Source organism: Vicugna pacos, chromosome 14 (genome assembly GCF_048564905.1).
Source record: "Vicugna pacos chromosome 14, VicPac4, whole genome shotgun sequence".
In the NCBI taxonomy this organism is placed as follows: domain Eukaryota; kingdom Metazoa; phylum Chordata; class Mammalia; order Artiodactyla; family Camelidae; genus Vicugna; species Vicugna pacos.
Window position 1 is genome coordinate 46,570,236 of NC_133000.1, and position 15,734 is coordinate 46,585,969.

The following is a 15,734-nucleotide window of genomic DNA, read 5'->3' on the forward strand; positions in this document are numbered from 1 at the left end:
CTCTCTCTCTCTTTTTGTTTCTTTTTTTCCTAAGTCTTATTCCCACATAGGCATTAGATAGATAAACTCCTCAAGGACCACAATAGATAACTGATATTCCATAAACCACAGTGCCAGAGAGGTATGAGCAAGATGAAGAAGCAGAGAAACCATTCCCAATTAAAAGAACAACAGAAATCCCCTGAAAGAATGATCAATGAAATAGACATCGATAGCCTACTAGATCAAGATTTCAAAAAAGGAATGATCAAAGTGCTGAAGGAACTAAAAGAGATAGTGCTTAGAGATATAAACTATGTCAAAAATGAAATGGAAGCTATAAAGAAGAGCCAAGTAGAATGGGTAAACTCATTGACTGAGATGAGGAATGATCTAAAAGCTGTGCAAAGCAGACTAGATAATGCAGAGGAACGAATTAGTGACCTAGAAGACAGGACAAATGAAAGCACCCAATCAGAACACCTACAGGACAAAAAAATAAAAACAAATGAAAATAGCATAAGGGACCTATGGGATAATATAAAGCATGCCAATCTTCGCATCATAGGGGTCCCAGAAGGGGAAGAAAGATCAAAAGGGATTGAAAAGGTTTTTGAGGAAATCATGACTGAAAACTTCCCAAACTTAAAGAAGGAATCAGATATCCAAGTACAGGAAGCTCAGAGGGTCCCAAACACGAAGAACGCAAGCAGACCCACACCAAGACATATCATAATCAAGATGGCCAGAGTCAAGGATAAAGAAATGATTCTAAAGGCAGCAAGAGAAAAGCAAAGAGTACGTTACAAGGGAACCCCCCATAAGGCTCTCAGCTGATTTCTCTACACAAACACTACAGGCCAGAAGGGAGTGGCAAGATATATTCAAAGCCCTGAATGAAAAAAAGATGCAGCCTAGGATACTTTATCCAGCAAGGCTATCCTTTAGGATAGAAGGAGACATAAAGAATTTCACAGACAAGAAAAAGCTGCAGGAATTTAGCAACACTAAACCCATGCTAAAAGAAATACTGAAAGGTCTGCTCTAAATAGAAAAGCAGCAGGATGCTACAGAAATGAGAAACTCACAACTGGAAAGGTGATAACTCATGAATTACAAATAAAATAAAAACAAAATTATAAAAGAAGACATACAAATCATTGAGAGTGGGGGAGGCAGGCAGGGAAATACAGAATTTTTTTTTCTTTTTTAAATTTTTTGCTCTCAGTAGGATGGGTTTGAGATCATGTTACTATCAGTTTAATAAAAACAGTTATAGTAATGGGCTAATAGATCTACGGAAAAGGGTAACCACAAGCCAAAAACTTATAAGGGAGTCACAAAAATTAAATAAAATCCATGATAACACAAAGGAAAATTACCAAATCACAAAAGGAAGAAGAAAGGAACAAAGAGGAAATACCAATTCAACTGCAAAGATAAGTTCAAAAAGGCAATAAACACACATCTATCATTAATTATTGTAAATGTTAATGGACTAAATGCTCCAGTCAAAAGACACAGAGTGGCAGACTGGATAATAAAGCAAGAACCTTCAATATGCTGCATACAAGAGACCCACCTTAGGGAGAAGGACACATATAGATTGAGAGTGAAAGGATGGAAAAGGATATTCCATGCAAATGGAAAAGCCAAAAAAGCAAGTGTTGCCGTACTGATTTCAGACAAAATAGACTTTAAAACAAAGACCATAAAGAAAGATAAAGAAGGACATTTTATAATGATTAAAGGAGTGATACAAGATGAGGATATTATACTCGTTATTATATATATGCACCCAACATAGGAGCACCTAAGTACATAGAACAATTACTAACAGAGATAAAGGGGGATATTGATGGGAATACAATCATAGTTGGAGATTTTAACACCGCATTAACATCACTAGACAGATCTTCCAGACGAAAATAAATAAGGCAACAGAGAAATTAAATAATACAATAGAAATTTTAGATTTGGTGGATATTTTCAGAACATTACACCCCCCAAAAATAGGATATACATTCCGTTCAAGTGCACATGGAACATTTTCCAGGACTGACCATGTACTTGGGCACAAAAGAAACCTCAACAATTTTAAGAAGATAGAAGTTATCTCAAGCATCTTTACTGTCCACAATGCCATGAAACTAGAAATCAACAACAGAGAAACAAAAGAGAAAAAGAAAAAAAGAAAAGAAGAAGAGAAAAAAAGGAAAGCATGGAGATTAAACAATATATTATTAAAAAAAATAGGTCAATGAGGAAATCAAAGCTGAAATTAAAAAATACCTTGAGACAAATGACAATGAAAGCACAACCACTCAAAATCTATGGAACACAGCAAAGGCAGTGCTAAGAGGGAAGTTTATAGCGATACAGGCCTTCCTCAAAAAAGAAGAACAATCTCAAATAAACAATTTAACCCACCAGCTGAATCATTTATAAAAAGAAGAACAAAAAGCCCCAAAAGGCAGCAGAAGGAAGGAAATTATAAAGATTAGGGAGGAAATAAATACAACAGAGATTAACAAGACCATAGGAAAAATCAACCAAACCAAAAGCTGGTCTTTTGAAAAAGTAAATAAAATCGACAAACCTCTGGCCAAACTCACAAAGAAGAAAAAGGAGAGAGCACAAATTAGCAAAATAAGAAAGGAAAATGGAGAAATTACAACAAACAAAATAGAAATACAGAATATCATATGAGAATATTATGAAAAACTATATGGAACCAAACTGGATAACCTAGAGGAGATGGACAAGTTTCTGGAAACATACTGTCCACCAAGACTGAATCAAAAGAAACTAACCACTTGAACAAACTGACCACTAGAAATGAAATAGCAATAGCAATTAAAAACCTCCCTACAAATAAAAGTCCAGGACTGGACGGCTTCACTGGGGAATTCTACCAAACATACAAAGAAGAACTCATACCAGGCCTTCTCAAACTCTTCCAGATGACTGAAAAGGAGGGAATACTCCCAAACTCATTCTATGAAGCCACCATCACCCTGATACCAAAACCAGACAAAGACACCACCAAAAAAGAGAATTATAGGCCAATATCACTGATGAACATAAATGCCAAAATCCTCACCAAAATATTAGCAAATAGAATCCAACAACACATAAAAAAGATTATACATCATGACCAAGTGGGGTTCATCCCAAGGACACAAGGGTGGTTCAACATACACAAATCAATCAATGTAATACATCACATCAACAAAAGAAAGGACAAAAACCACATGATCATCTCAAAGGATGCAGAAAAACCATCTGATAAAATTCAACACCAATTTATGATAAAAACTCTCGCCAAAGTGGGAATAGAGGGAATATATCTCAACATCATAAAAGCTATATATGACAAACCTACAGCCAGCATAGTACTCCACAGTGAAAACTCAAAAGCTTCCCACTAAAATCTGGGACAAGACAAGGATGCCCACTATCACCACTCCTATTCAACATAGTCTTGGAAGTCCTAGCCACAGCAATCAGGCAAAAGAGAGAAATAAAAGGGATCCAAATCAGAAAAGAAGAGGTAAAAGTGTTACTGTATGCTGACAGCATGCTACTATATGTAGAAAACCCTAAAAGGTCCACACAAAAACTATTAGAGCTGATTGAAGAAATCAGCAAGGTAGCAGGTTACAAGATTAAGGTTCAAAAATCAGTTACATTTCTTTATACTAACGATAAATCAACAGAAAAAGAAAGTAAAGAAACAATCCCCTTTAAAATAGCACCCAAAGTAATAAAATATCTGGGATTAAATCTAACCAAGGAGGTGAAAGAATTATACACAGAAAACTATAAACCATTGATGAAGGAAATTAAAGAAGACTTTACAAAATGGAACGATATCCCATGCTCTTGGATTGGAAGAATCAATATTGTTAAAATGGTCACACTACCCAAGGCAATCTACAGATTTAATGTAATCCCTATTAAATTACCCAGGACATATTTCACAGAACTAGAACAAATCATAATAAAAGTTATACGGAGCCATCAAAGACCTAGAATTGCCAAAGCATTACTGAAGAGAAAGAAAGAGGCTGAAGGAATAACTCTCCCAGACTTCAGACAATACTATAGAGCTACAGTCACCAAGACAGCATGGTATTGGTACAAAAACAGACATATAGACCAATGGAACAGAATAGAGAGCCCAGAAATGAACCCACAAATTTTTGGTCAACTAATCTTCGACAAAGGAGGCAAGAACATACAATGGGATAATGACAGTCTCTTCAGCAAATGGTGTTGGGAAAACTGGACAGCAGCATGTAAAACAATGAAGCTAGAACACTCCCTTACACCATATACAAAAATCAACTCAAAATGGATCAAAGACTTAAACATAAGACAAGATACAATAAACCTCCTAGAGGAAAATATAGGCAAAACATTGTCTGACATACATCTCAAAAAATTTCTTCTCCTAGAAGAAATAAAAGCAAGAATAAACAAATGGGACCTAATGAAACTTACAAGCTTCTGCACAGCAAAGGAAACCATAAGTAAAACAAAAAGACAACCTACAGAATGGGAAAAAATTTTTGCAAATGAAATTGACAAAGGCTTGATCTCCAGAATATATAAGCAGCTCATACGACTCAATAAGAAGAAAATAAACAACCCAATCCAAAAATGGGCAGAAGACCTAAACAAGCAATTCTACAAGGAAGACATACAAATGATCAATAGACAAATGAAAAAATGCTCAATATCATTAATTATCAGAGAAATGCAAATCAAAACTACAATGAGGTATCACCTCACACCAGTCACAATGGCCATCATTCAAAAGTCCACAAATGACAAATGCTGGAGAGGCTGTGGAGAAAAGGGAACCCTCCTACACTGCTGGTGGGAATGCAGTTTGGTACAGCCACTGTGGAGAACAGTATGGAGATTCCTCAAAAGACTAGGAATAGACTTACCATATCACCCAGGAATCCTGCTCCTGGGCATATATCCAGAAGGAACCCTACTTCAGGATGACACCTGCACCCCAATGTTCATAGCAGCATTATTTACAATAGCCAAGACATGGAAACAGCCTAAATGTCCATCAACAGATGACTGGGTAAAGAAGATGTGGTATATTTATACAATGGAATACTACTCATGAGCCATAAAAACCGACAACATAACACCATTTGCAGCAACATGGATGCTCCTGGAGAATGTCATTCTAAGTGAAGTAAGCCAGAAAGAGAAAGAAAAATACCATATGAGATCACTTATATGTGGAATCTAAAAAAAACAAAAAACAAAGCAAAAACAAGCAAAGCATAAATACAGAACAGAAATAGACTCATAGACATAGAGTATAAACTTGTGGTTGCCAAGGGGGTGAAGGGTGGGAAAAGATAGACTGGGATTTCAAAATTGTAGAATAGATAAACAAGATTATACTGTATAGCACAGGGAAATATATACAAGATCTTATGGTAGCTCACAGAGAAAGGAATGTGACAATGAATATATATATGTTCATGTATAATTGAAAAATTGTGCTCTACACTGGAATTTGACACAACATTGTAAAATGATTATACACCAATAAAAAATGTTAAAAAATATTATGGAGAGGAAATCACTGCTATTAAACTTCTTTTCTCCTTACTCAGTAATCAGACAGCAGAGGCATCTAACTATACACCAGTTGAGGAAACTTATGGTCATATATTAATAGCCCAACAGTTTTCTTCAAACACATTGAAAACTAATTTAAATATGTTTATAGATAAGTCACTTTATAAATCAACAGATAAGGTGATTATAACTATACTACTAGTTACTTTCACATAAATATCAAAGGGTTATCTTCAAACATATGTTCATTTTTTAAATTTTCTCTCACTCATCACTTCTTCTCTTTTTCAAAGCCAATAGAAAATCTTCTTAAACAGGCCTCATGTGATGGGGAATGTAGAAATGGGATTCAGATTTACTTTTTGCTGCAGTAAACTATATTTTATCATTCAGAGGATGCTACCTATAAGGTGACACATTGTAGCCATATAGAGAAGTGACATTTTTCAATTGCTATTGGCTCCAGTTCTGTTTTTATTAACTCTCTTGCTGGTAAATCTAAATGCAAGCTCGATGGAATCAGATGTGAAATAATAACTTTCTTTAGTGTCATTCAGGCAATGGAGAACGATTTTCCATTTGTGGAAATATCATCTAGGAAATAATGTGCAATGGCAATTTGTCAAGAAAAGAAATCCATCACCAAACTTGATAACACCAGTAGAGTGAGGCATGTACGTAGTTTCACAGTTACCATTTGACCCTAGGTGTCTCCAGGATTATCAATCGTCCTGTGTTTCTCCCACTGCTCTGTTATTCTCTCAGCCTCCTCTCACCCTTCACCAAAAAGGCTAGCAGCTGGGTTTCTCTATTCAGCGTGTGGAGTGCGTGCAAGAGCTTTCAAAACACTGCCCCAAATATTTTCTCATTCAATACAATAATCCTGCAAGGTTAACAAGGTAGGATCATTCTCTCTCTTCTATAAAAGAGGACACTGAAGCCTTGATTAAATGACTTGTCTAAGGTCATACATCTAGAAAGAAGGAAGGGCATGGATAACACCCCTTTCAGGATCATTGCTCTTTGGTACACTAATGCTCAGTGAGGCATTAGGGTAAAAAAAAGGGTCATAAAAACCAAAAAACCTTGAGCCTTAAATACTGAGTGTTTCACTACTTTCTTATCACCTAAGTCATTACTGACTTGATTATTTCTGAACAATTAATCAATTTGTTTCAGAAAGTATATCAGTTATCTATTGCCATAATTTTGCTGTTCAAGAAAACTCCTCCAAACTAAGTGGCTTAACACAATAAGCATTCATTCCTGCTCATGAGTTTCTGGATCAGTTGGGTGGTTCCGCTGGTCTCAACTGAGCCTACTAGGAAATCTAGTAGAAGGCTTTGAACTGGGCAGATGGTTCCGCCGATTGCAGTTGGATTCCCGTCCATGTTTGGATATTGACTGGATATAGGCTGGCTTCAATTAGTGTCAGTGGGGACAACGGAATTCTCCTCCACGTTGCATCCAGCAGATTAGCCAGTCTAGTTGACAGAGTAGTGGCAGGGCTCCCAGGGAGTGAGCAGAGGTGCAGAAGGCCAAGGGTTAGAACTAGAATGTTGTCACTTTTATCCCATTCTACTGGGCAAAAGCAAGTGAAAAGTGCAGCCCAGGTTCAAAAGGTGGAAGAATAGACTGTACATCTTAACGGGAAGACCTGTAAAGTTACAGAGGAGGGAGATGGCCACAGGGTGAGGAGTCACTGGGCCTACTTTTACAGTCAGTCTAACAGAGAATTCCTCGTTATCTCCAGTGTAGCAAGGGGTTGGGAATATAAAAATGACTAAAACTATTCTCCTTAGTACGTGGGTGTTTATAGCCTAGTAAGGGAGACAAACATGTAAGAACATCATGACAATACAGAAAAATAGAAGTATAGTAGACATGAAAACAAACACCATGATTACAAAGCTCAGAAGTGTAAGATGTAACTTTCTTAATTTTTCTGTATCCAAATTAATTCATATCTTGAGCCCTACTTTAATCTATAGCCAGATTTAATCAATTCTAGGTAACAAATCAATTCTTATTTTCCTAAATTAATTCAGTGTCTTCTCAGTGAGGTCATAGTTTTCCACTTTCCCTGTGTCATGGCACCAGGGGCACAGATCTTGTCCTAATTGTGTCTCATTGGTATCCACGGAGATTTAGTCTCCCACCTGGTCCTCATTTTAAATACACAGATCCTTCCTCATTCCTTAATCAGTTAGCACCTAAACTCAGCCAAATATGTGTGACTATGTAACAAATGTCAGAACACAACTTAGTGATCTGGAGATTAAAGGAAAGATGATAAAGAAGGATAAATTTTATTTTGCACCAATACTTCAAAAGTAAATATTCATGGATATGATGACTTTGATATAAGCATCATTTCAGAGTGAAAAGGTTATTTACTTTTTTAGAAACCTAAACAAAATTGAATATGGAAAGAACACTGAGCTGGGAGTTGAGAACATGAATTCCAGCCCATATTTAACCACTAATTAGCCATGTGGTTCCAGCAAAGTCTCTTCGCTTCTCTGGTCTCAATTTCCTCATTTCTTTAGTAAGGGAGTTGGACTAGAAAAATATATCAGTCCCTCTGGGAATTCAAATCTCATAGTTCTTACAAAATTGAAAAGAGCCGTTTGTGGCATTAAGGAGAGAGAGAGAAAAAAAGGGAATCAAAAGAAAAATCTAACAAGATCACAGATTACAGGACATCTGAGGATGACTTATTAAGCTGGCTGAGCTAATAGTCATGATCGAATAATACATATTGTAATATTATATAGGGATGTTTCTTGTTATGATAGGAGAGTTTTAATAATCAAAATACTATATGCTCCATCATGGTATGAATATTCAATTGCAAAGTAACATCGTTCATTATAATTGTCTTAATTAATGATGCCCATGTCTGCTTTGCTCCTCATTGTTAATGTGATTGTCAGTGACTAAAACAGAGGGAAGAATAGAATTTAAGTCTCTCAAATTCCCTAGTAAGCATAAATGCCAATATATTCTAATTCAAAATATTATTATTATTATTTCATGATATAGTTACTCATTTCTAATAGATTTATAATCATTAAAGTTATCTATTTATTAATTAAGGAGGCATTTCAATACTGTTAAATGCTACTTATTGACTATATAGTTGGGTTCTCAATTTCAGTATTACATCATTATTTCATGAATATTTGGTAGCCATAATTAATAATCCAAACGAATTAGACTGTGATGAATGCTGATTTAATATAATCATAAGTAAATAAAATTTCTAGATAAACTTGGTAGAATAGACTTTGGGCAGAGAACACCTAATATTGAAACTTATGTGAGTTCTGTGTTTATCTCAAGCTACACAATTTATAATCTCATGTTGGAAAGCATTAACTCTGGGTTTTTTGGCAACATTAATCTTGGAAGCAAACTATTGCTCATGCTCTAGTTGTCAATTACTAAATCACACCATCCCATGCCCTTGAGATAGACCAGTTTCAAACATCTATGGTACATTTTATTTAGTCTGCTGCCAGTGTCAAGCAAGCTTAAAAAAAGTTATAAAAGCTAATTATCAGACATACTTCTTACTTTTGTAAAGATATTAATTGCCTTGTTAAGGATGAGGAAAGCCAAGTACCTTTCACAATTCCTCCATTCAAGAAGAATTAATAATCTAGCAAACTGATGTTGCAGATGGGAGAAACCATTTAACTGATATGCAGCACTGATTCTTCAAATTTAAAAGGTGTAAACATAAACTCCTCTTCTTTTCCCCCCATCTTTCCAGCCCCTGCCCAACAGCAACAATTTGGGAAGGGACTAGGTATTACCATGCACTTGCCAGACATTCAGAAAAATTAGAAAATGATGAATTAAATATTAACAATTTTTGTTAGAAAAGTTACTCCTCTCCTCCAGTACAACAAAACAAAGCATGTCAACTCTGATAAAAGGCATGTTGCTCTGATTTCATGAACTTACCTAGATAACACTGCCATTTGTTTTCTTTTTACTTTTTTCTCTCTCCTTCCTCGTATTTCCCTTGGTTCTTTATGCTACTCTGTAATGGTGTCTGGTGTTTGAGTCTGTTGGGACCCTCAGCCACCCCAAGCCTGCTGTAGAGCATATCAAATAGAAATTTCTGAGTGCCACAGGGGACATACCTCTTTTAGTAAAAACAGTGCAGCGTCCTCCAAAGTTTCAGCTGAGAAGGGCAACGAGTGTTGGCTAACAGAGTTGAATCTCTTCTCTCCCAAATGGGTGTAGTCATACAAATCTCCTGAAAAATGAAATATGTGGACGTGCGTTGGTGGCCCGTCCTTCTCCATATGTCTGTTACTATGGAAACTGCCCATGTACAAGTGCCTTCTCTAGGGGGTAATGTCCTCTGAGGGGCCAGTTCAAATTCCCTGGGCTGCAAAGGTAAGCAGATTGCCTGTCTCTTTAATCTCTCTAAAGGTCTAAAGCCATATGGTCTGATGAAAGTTAGAATGCTCTTAAGCAGAGGTAGGTTAAGTAAACCATAATAAATCCATATAATGAATTACGAGGCAACTATAAAAATTCATGAAGTAGAAAGATATGTATTGGCATGGAACCGTCACTGATACATTGTTAAGGCTACAAAAACTTTATTTATTGATGTGGTATTTTTGTAAAAACTCTAATAGACCCATGGAGCTCATATTTTCCTCTTACCCAAGTTACATCCTCAGTTTATTCTAAATATTGATTATAAGAGTTATTCTAATTTAAGACAATTTTAAATTGAGGTTAAATATATATCTTAGAATTAAGGTAATATTATCTAGTATATGTTGCATATTATAAGTTTTTATGTTGAATGTTACATATTAAATTGTAATATATTATGCATTATGTGGCAAATTATCTATGTAACATATTAAATAATATGTTTTATATTTGTATTATCTGTTTTCTTGTATGTTAAGTAAACATATTTTACATTCCATGTAAAGACTGGCATGAAATCACACTTGACAATTTTTTCTCTATTTTTTTCAGCATTTGGAAACTTTTCTCCTGCCTTCCACAGGTATTAGCCTTGAAATTAGAGGGAAAATGTTTAAGCTTTTAAAAAATGAATACTCAGGTGGTGAAATAAATCAGATAGCCAACAGGCTCGCATTTTTATCTCCTCTCCTGATTTTCTATTTTCTGATGATAAAAATGAGACAGAAAGGCTGTGGGAGGGCAGCCTAGACCTCTACCTTGGAAAACCTACCCTCTGGGGATTTTCAGAGTCTGGAGTGTTGTCTGTAGAAGCCTTGGCAGGGAATGGGGAGGGGGGATGATAAATCAGGAGGATAATGTGAAACAGGCACAGTGGCCAAAATCAGGCTGTTTCCCCACGAATGGAGCTTGGAAACCCGCCACGGCTGAGTTCAGGTCCATGCCAGCCACTATCTCTGTGGGCACTATCAGCTCCACTGGGAGCAAGTAATTCTCACAGGCTGGCTGTCCCTTTGTTAGTGGCCTTAATGGAAGCAGCTGCTCCCGGTCCCTGGCAGCTGGCCCCAAACTGCTGATTGCAGTGATCTGGGCAACTTCTAAAGCACAGTCAGTCGTGTCTCTGCCTTTTCTCAGAAACTCAACTACAAAGTCCAAGTGGGAGAGGCCAACAGGGAGCCTGACCATCACCATGGTCCTTTCAGAATGAGGGCAGCCAGTGTACTCCTCCACAGACCATCGGAGACCAGCTGGCCCCTCTCATCTGCCTTTTCCCTATCTCCTTCCTTATTTACTTTCCCTTCCACCCACCAGTAGACCCCCATTTTCTTCCAAATTGTATCTTCCTTAGCTGACTTTAGGATTTGTCATACTACTTTTAATGAATCATGGTAAGTTTTACAGATGGGAGATAATAAAAGCAAATGTTGAAGAAGAGGAAAGAATTTAGACATGGTATTGAGCAGATATGTAATTTCAGAATTGGGACCATAGAGCAAAAAGGCTGGTTTGGCTTCCACTGCACTGTGCTTATTGAAGATATTGTCAAAAAGGGTCTGTGGAAAACTTTAGTAAGCAGGAGTAAGAACAGAACCATGAACCTGACCCCCAGTTTTGGATGGCTGAGATGGAGCTGCCCAGACAAGGGCAGAGAAGAGGCCCAGAGAAGAAGAAGAATTTCGACTGGTTAAAGGAGGCAAGTACTCAAGACCAGAAAAAAAGAGAAGACAGTCACTGGCAGGTCTCTGAGAGTTTAGCACCTACACAGGGCTTCTGCCCCCATTTAGTCAAGGGCAGAGATGTAGGAGCAAGGTGGACTCCATGGACATAGGGCAGGTTGTGGGGAGAGAAGGGAGTGGGTAGCTGATCCAGGAACGACCAGGACGAAAAGACCCAAGATGATTGGCAGAGGCCCCAGACATCAAAGGAAAGCCTGAGACACAGAAGGTGGCCAAAATGATCATAGAAAAGATGAACAATGTGGCTATTAGGGCAGAAGAGGAAAATTAATACCAAAGGGAGCAAGGAAACCATCATTTTTTTTTCTCTTCTCCATTAATAGGGGTCTGAGGTATGAGGGAAAGGTATAAAAATAAACCAGGGAGCAAGCAGAAATGTGTCACAGATAGGAGAACCTCTCCATTTTCAGTCTGAAGAAGCCTGGGGGAAGGCCCACAGCTTGAGCTCTGGGAAAGATGACCCAATTCTTCTCCCCTGCCCCCCCCCCCCGCATCAAAGTGGTTGGAGGGAAGAATTTGTGTAGATTGAAACTTGATGAGCACAGAAAATGTTGGCTTCCGCATGAAACGACCAATGATTGTTGGTATGTTTTCTTTTGAACCTTCCATTTCTGTTCAGAAAATTCTGTTAAAATCACTGTTGAATATTTCAGATATTCCGGTGGGGGAAGAAGAATGGGATAGGACAACAATTTATTTAATTTAAGCAACTTCTTTTCTGATGGGAATGTTTAAACTGGTGACTCGTTGACAAAGGTATTATGTAAGATTTCTTCACAAGAATGAAAAGAAAGGAGAGAGCTGTCTTGAATTATGGACAGGAAGTGTCAAAAGGCATTTCAGAATCATCACATAGCAAAAGGATACAAACATTTGGAAGAAAGAGTAAGAATTAAATATTCAAGTTAAATCAATTGCACACAATTACCTTTCTAATATCTGCAATATACTAGAACTATATTGGGTGCCAGTTATATAACATTGCACAAAATATGTCCTTACACTTTTGGCATTCAGAGTTAGTGGAAAAGGCAAGCTTGTAAAAGCAAAATAAATAAATAAATAAACAAGCAAACAAACAAACGCCACATAGTGTGACAGGTTCTCTTTAAAGTTAAGAGTATAAGGTAGCACAGAAGAAGAGAGGGATTCTCAACTTTACTATTTACTATATCACTTACGGTGACAAAAAATTTTTCAGGAAGGAAAATAAATTGGATAGCTTTGATCATGTTAACATTGAGATGCTTCTGACTTTTCCCATCAGTCTAATGAATAAATTCCATTGGACATAACCTATTCAATCTATAGTTCCTGTGGCAGAAAGTAAATTTATGTATTTTTCCTTCATAGCCATATAAATGTTTATCAGGTAAGTTTGCAAATGACATAATGCTTTCTCTGACTTAAAAGATGTCTCAGAATTTATCCTACAACCTATCATTTTTCCACTTGTACCCTCACCTCCAGGGACCTGAAACAGGTATTCCTTAAAATGGTTTATTTTATATCCACTTAAAAAACTGTCATTGCTTATTCATTATGGCTTGCCCGTTGTGCATCTGAGTTGCCTGAAGCCAGAGAAGGATAGTGTTCTAACCCACGTTTCAGGTTGAGTTTGAACTTGTCTTTACCCGCCCTTCTGGGTGTAACAGAATATCTTAGTAATCATCACCTATTGCCAGAGCTTTTGAATAAATGAGTGACACATTCCCCTGCAATTAACTCTCTTTGGTTGCTTTGAATAGCTCTCTCAAGCTTTCTTCTTTCTTCTGCTTTTTTCTTCATAAACATTTTAGAGGAAAATACCATGGAAACACATCACTTTCCTCATAGCCAATACTCATTAAAAACTTTAGAAAAATAGTTACTTCTCTGTATAAAAGTCACAAATTAACAAATTATTACAATAGCGTGCTCTCTCTGTTAAAAAAAACTTACTAGTCTAAACAGTCCTTTAGCTTAAGGATTACAACATTTTAAACTACTATTATATATACCAGAATGTTAACAGCAGTCTAATTATTCTATCAACCTGCCCATTATTTTAATAAAGTAATATGAAAACTTATATAAGATATAAAACACAGATCCAGGTCCATCAAAACTACCACTGATTATGAGTGGATGCAAAATGCCAAGGCTGAATGGTGTTATTCTGGGCTCATGTGTCCAATATGCAGTATCAGGAGCTCTTAAGATTTGATAAGGATGGCACTGTATGACCGTTGAAATGGAAATCCTCTAATGGTACCTAGACACATTGGATGCATTAAAATATCACAGCAGCAAAAGAATCCATGTAATGATTCGATTTTCTTCTGCAGTTTTCTTGTGGGCTGAACCTAAGGGTGTTTGTACCTACAGGGAACAGAGATAAGTAATGGTGATGAAAGAACTGAAAAGAAAGGAAAGGAGATTTTCAAAAGAGGGTAAGGAAATGAAACTTTTTATTTAAGCAATTTCTGAAGACATACAGGAGGCAATAATTATCACTGTTGGTGTACTATGTTATCATACTAAAAATATTAGGAATATCTCTGGTGCTATGCCAAATGCTGGGTAATTCCTCACTTTAGAGAAAGGAATAGCCAATGTAAGTTTTATGATTTGGTAGAAGTGTTCAGTTGTCATGTATGACAACACTTCTAAAAATGGATTTTTATAATAGTTAATTTATTGCATGAATAAACTAGATACAGCATAAATCTCAGTTCACAACCTCAGGTGTGCCTAAAATGTGGTATCATAATTTTATGATAATAATTTAATCTCTATTTTGAGTTACCATTTCACTAAATGGTAGAAAGTTAATTTCTTCAGGTTTTACATAATGTTGAGGCATCAGGGGTAGGGGTACAATCAGTGGTAGTTATATATATATATATAATATATATATATATACACACACACACACAGACACACACACACACACTCTAAGTTAATCTTTTCATAACTTTCATACTATAGTCATTTTTCCTAGGAAGTTATACCTTGTAATTCCTTCTTGATTCAGGAGTCTCACCTTCCATGCACATTACGGATTGTCACCCCTTCTGTTTTTAAACTATGTTAGAAAATTTAGTTAGAAAAAAGAAATCTAAATATTATATGGAAAAGTGGTCTGAATGCTGAGCCTCTCTGTAATTCTTGTTTGTCTCAATCCTGGTTTTTATTTCTTTGGTACACTCTTATTCTAATCCTCTAAGGAATATTTTCTAACTTTTAACCATTCCTTATAAATTATCATTTTGAGATCCATCCCTTTCCAGATACACTCCTTCAGACACATTTCATTTGGCAAGTAGTTAGACCACAGCATGGGTACAGTGCTCGAAACATAGTCCAACTAGCACCAAGCAGCCCTCACTCCTCCTTTGATTTGGATTTTACATTGTTATTAATAAACCTAAATTAATTTATATCATTAATTCCTACTCTTAAGTTTCAGTCTAATATACCCCTAAGATCTTTTCTAAATGAGCTGCTGTGCAGACAGCCTAGGATAGTGAAAGAACCTGGGCCTTCAGGTCAAGCTGGCTCACAACCCACCATGACACCTGCAGTTCACTGAGTTACCACTTAGCCTGTCCTAGCAACTCTGATCTATTAAGGAAATTCTCATGAAAGTACTTGGCACGATATATACACCTAGCAAATGTTCTTCTGTTCCCTCTCTTTTGTATTTTACATTAATCTCTGTTAAAATTACTCATTTCATCTTGAGTTTGGCTTAAATGCGCACATACCAGGAATAGTTTCCAATCTCTATCTAACTCCTTGTTCACAAGTTATTCAGGTTTAATCAACAGCATTTGTGGTAGATTCACTGTATGCAAAGCAATAAACTAGCTGCTAAAGGCAATGGTAGGGGCAGAAGGTAGTTTGTGTATATAAATATGGGTAAGGCACAGTCCCTCTCCTCAAATGGCTTAGAAG

General features: G+C 36.6%; 1 protein-coding gene across 1 annotated transcript in view; it reads right to left on the reverse strand.

Annotated features, from left to right (window-relative positions):
* LOC140701201 (uncharacterized) overlaps window positions 1-15,734 on the reverse strand; it is a 67,951-nt gene that overhangs the window by 23,720 nt on the left and 28,497 nt on the right. Inside the window, exon 2 of the mRNA XM_072976630.1 lies at window positions 9,750-9,865. Coding sequence (XP_072832731.1) covers window positions 9,750-9,865 — 116 coding nt within the window. The remainder of the gene's footprint in view (window positions 1-9,749; window positions 9,866-15,734) is intronic.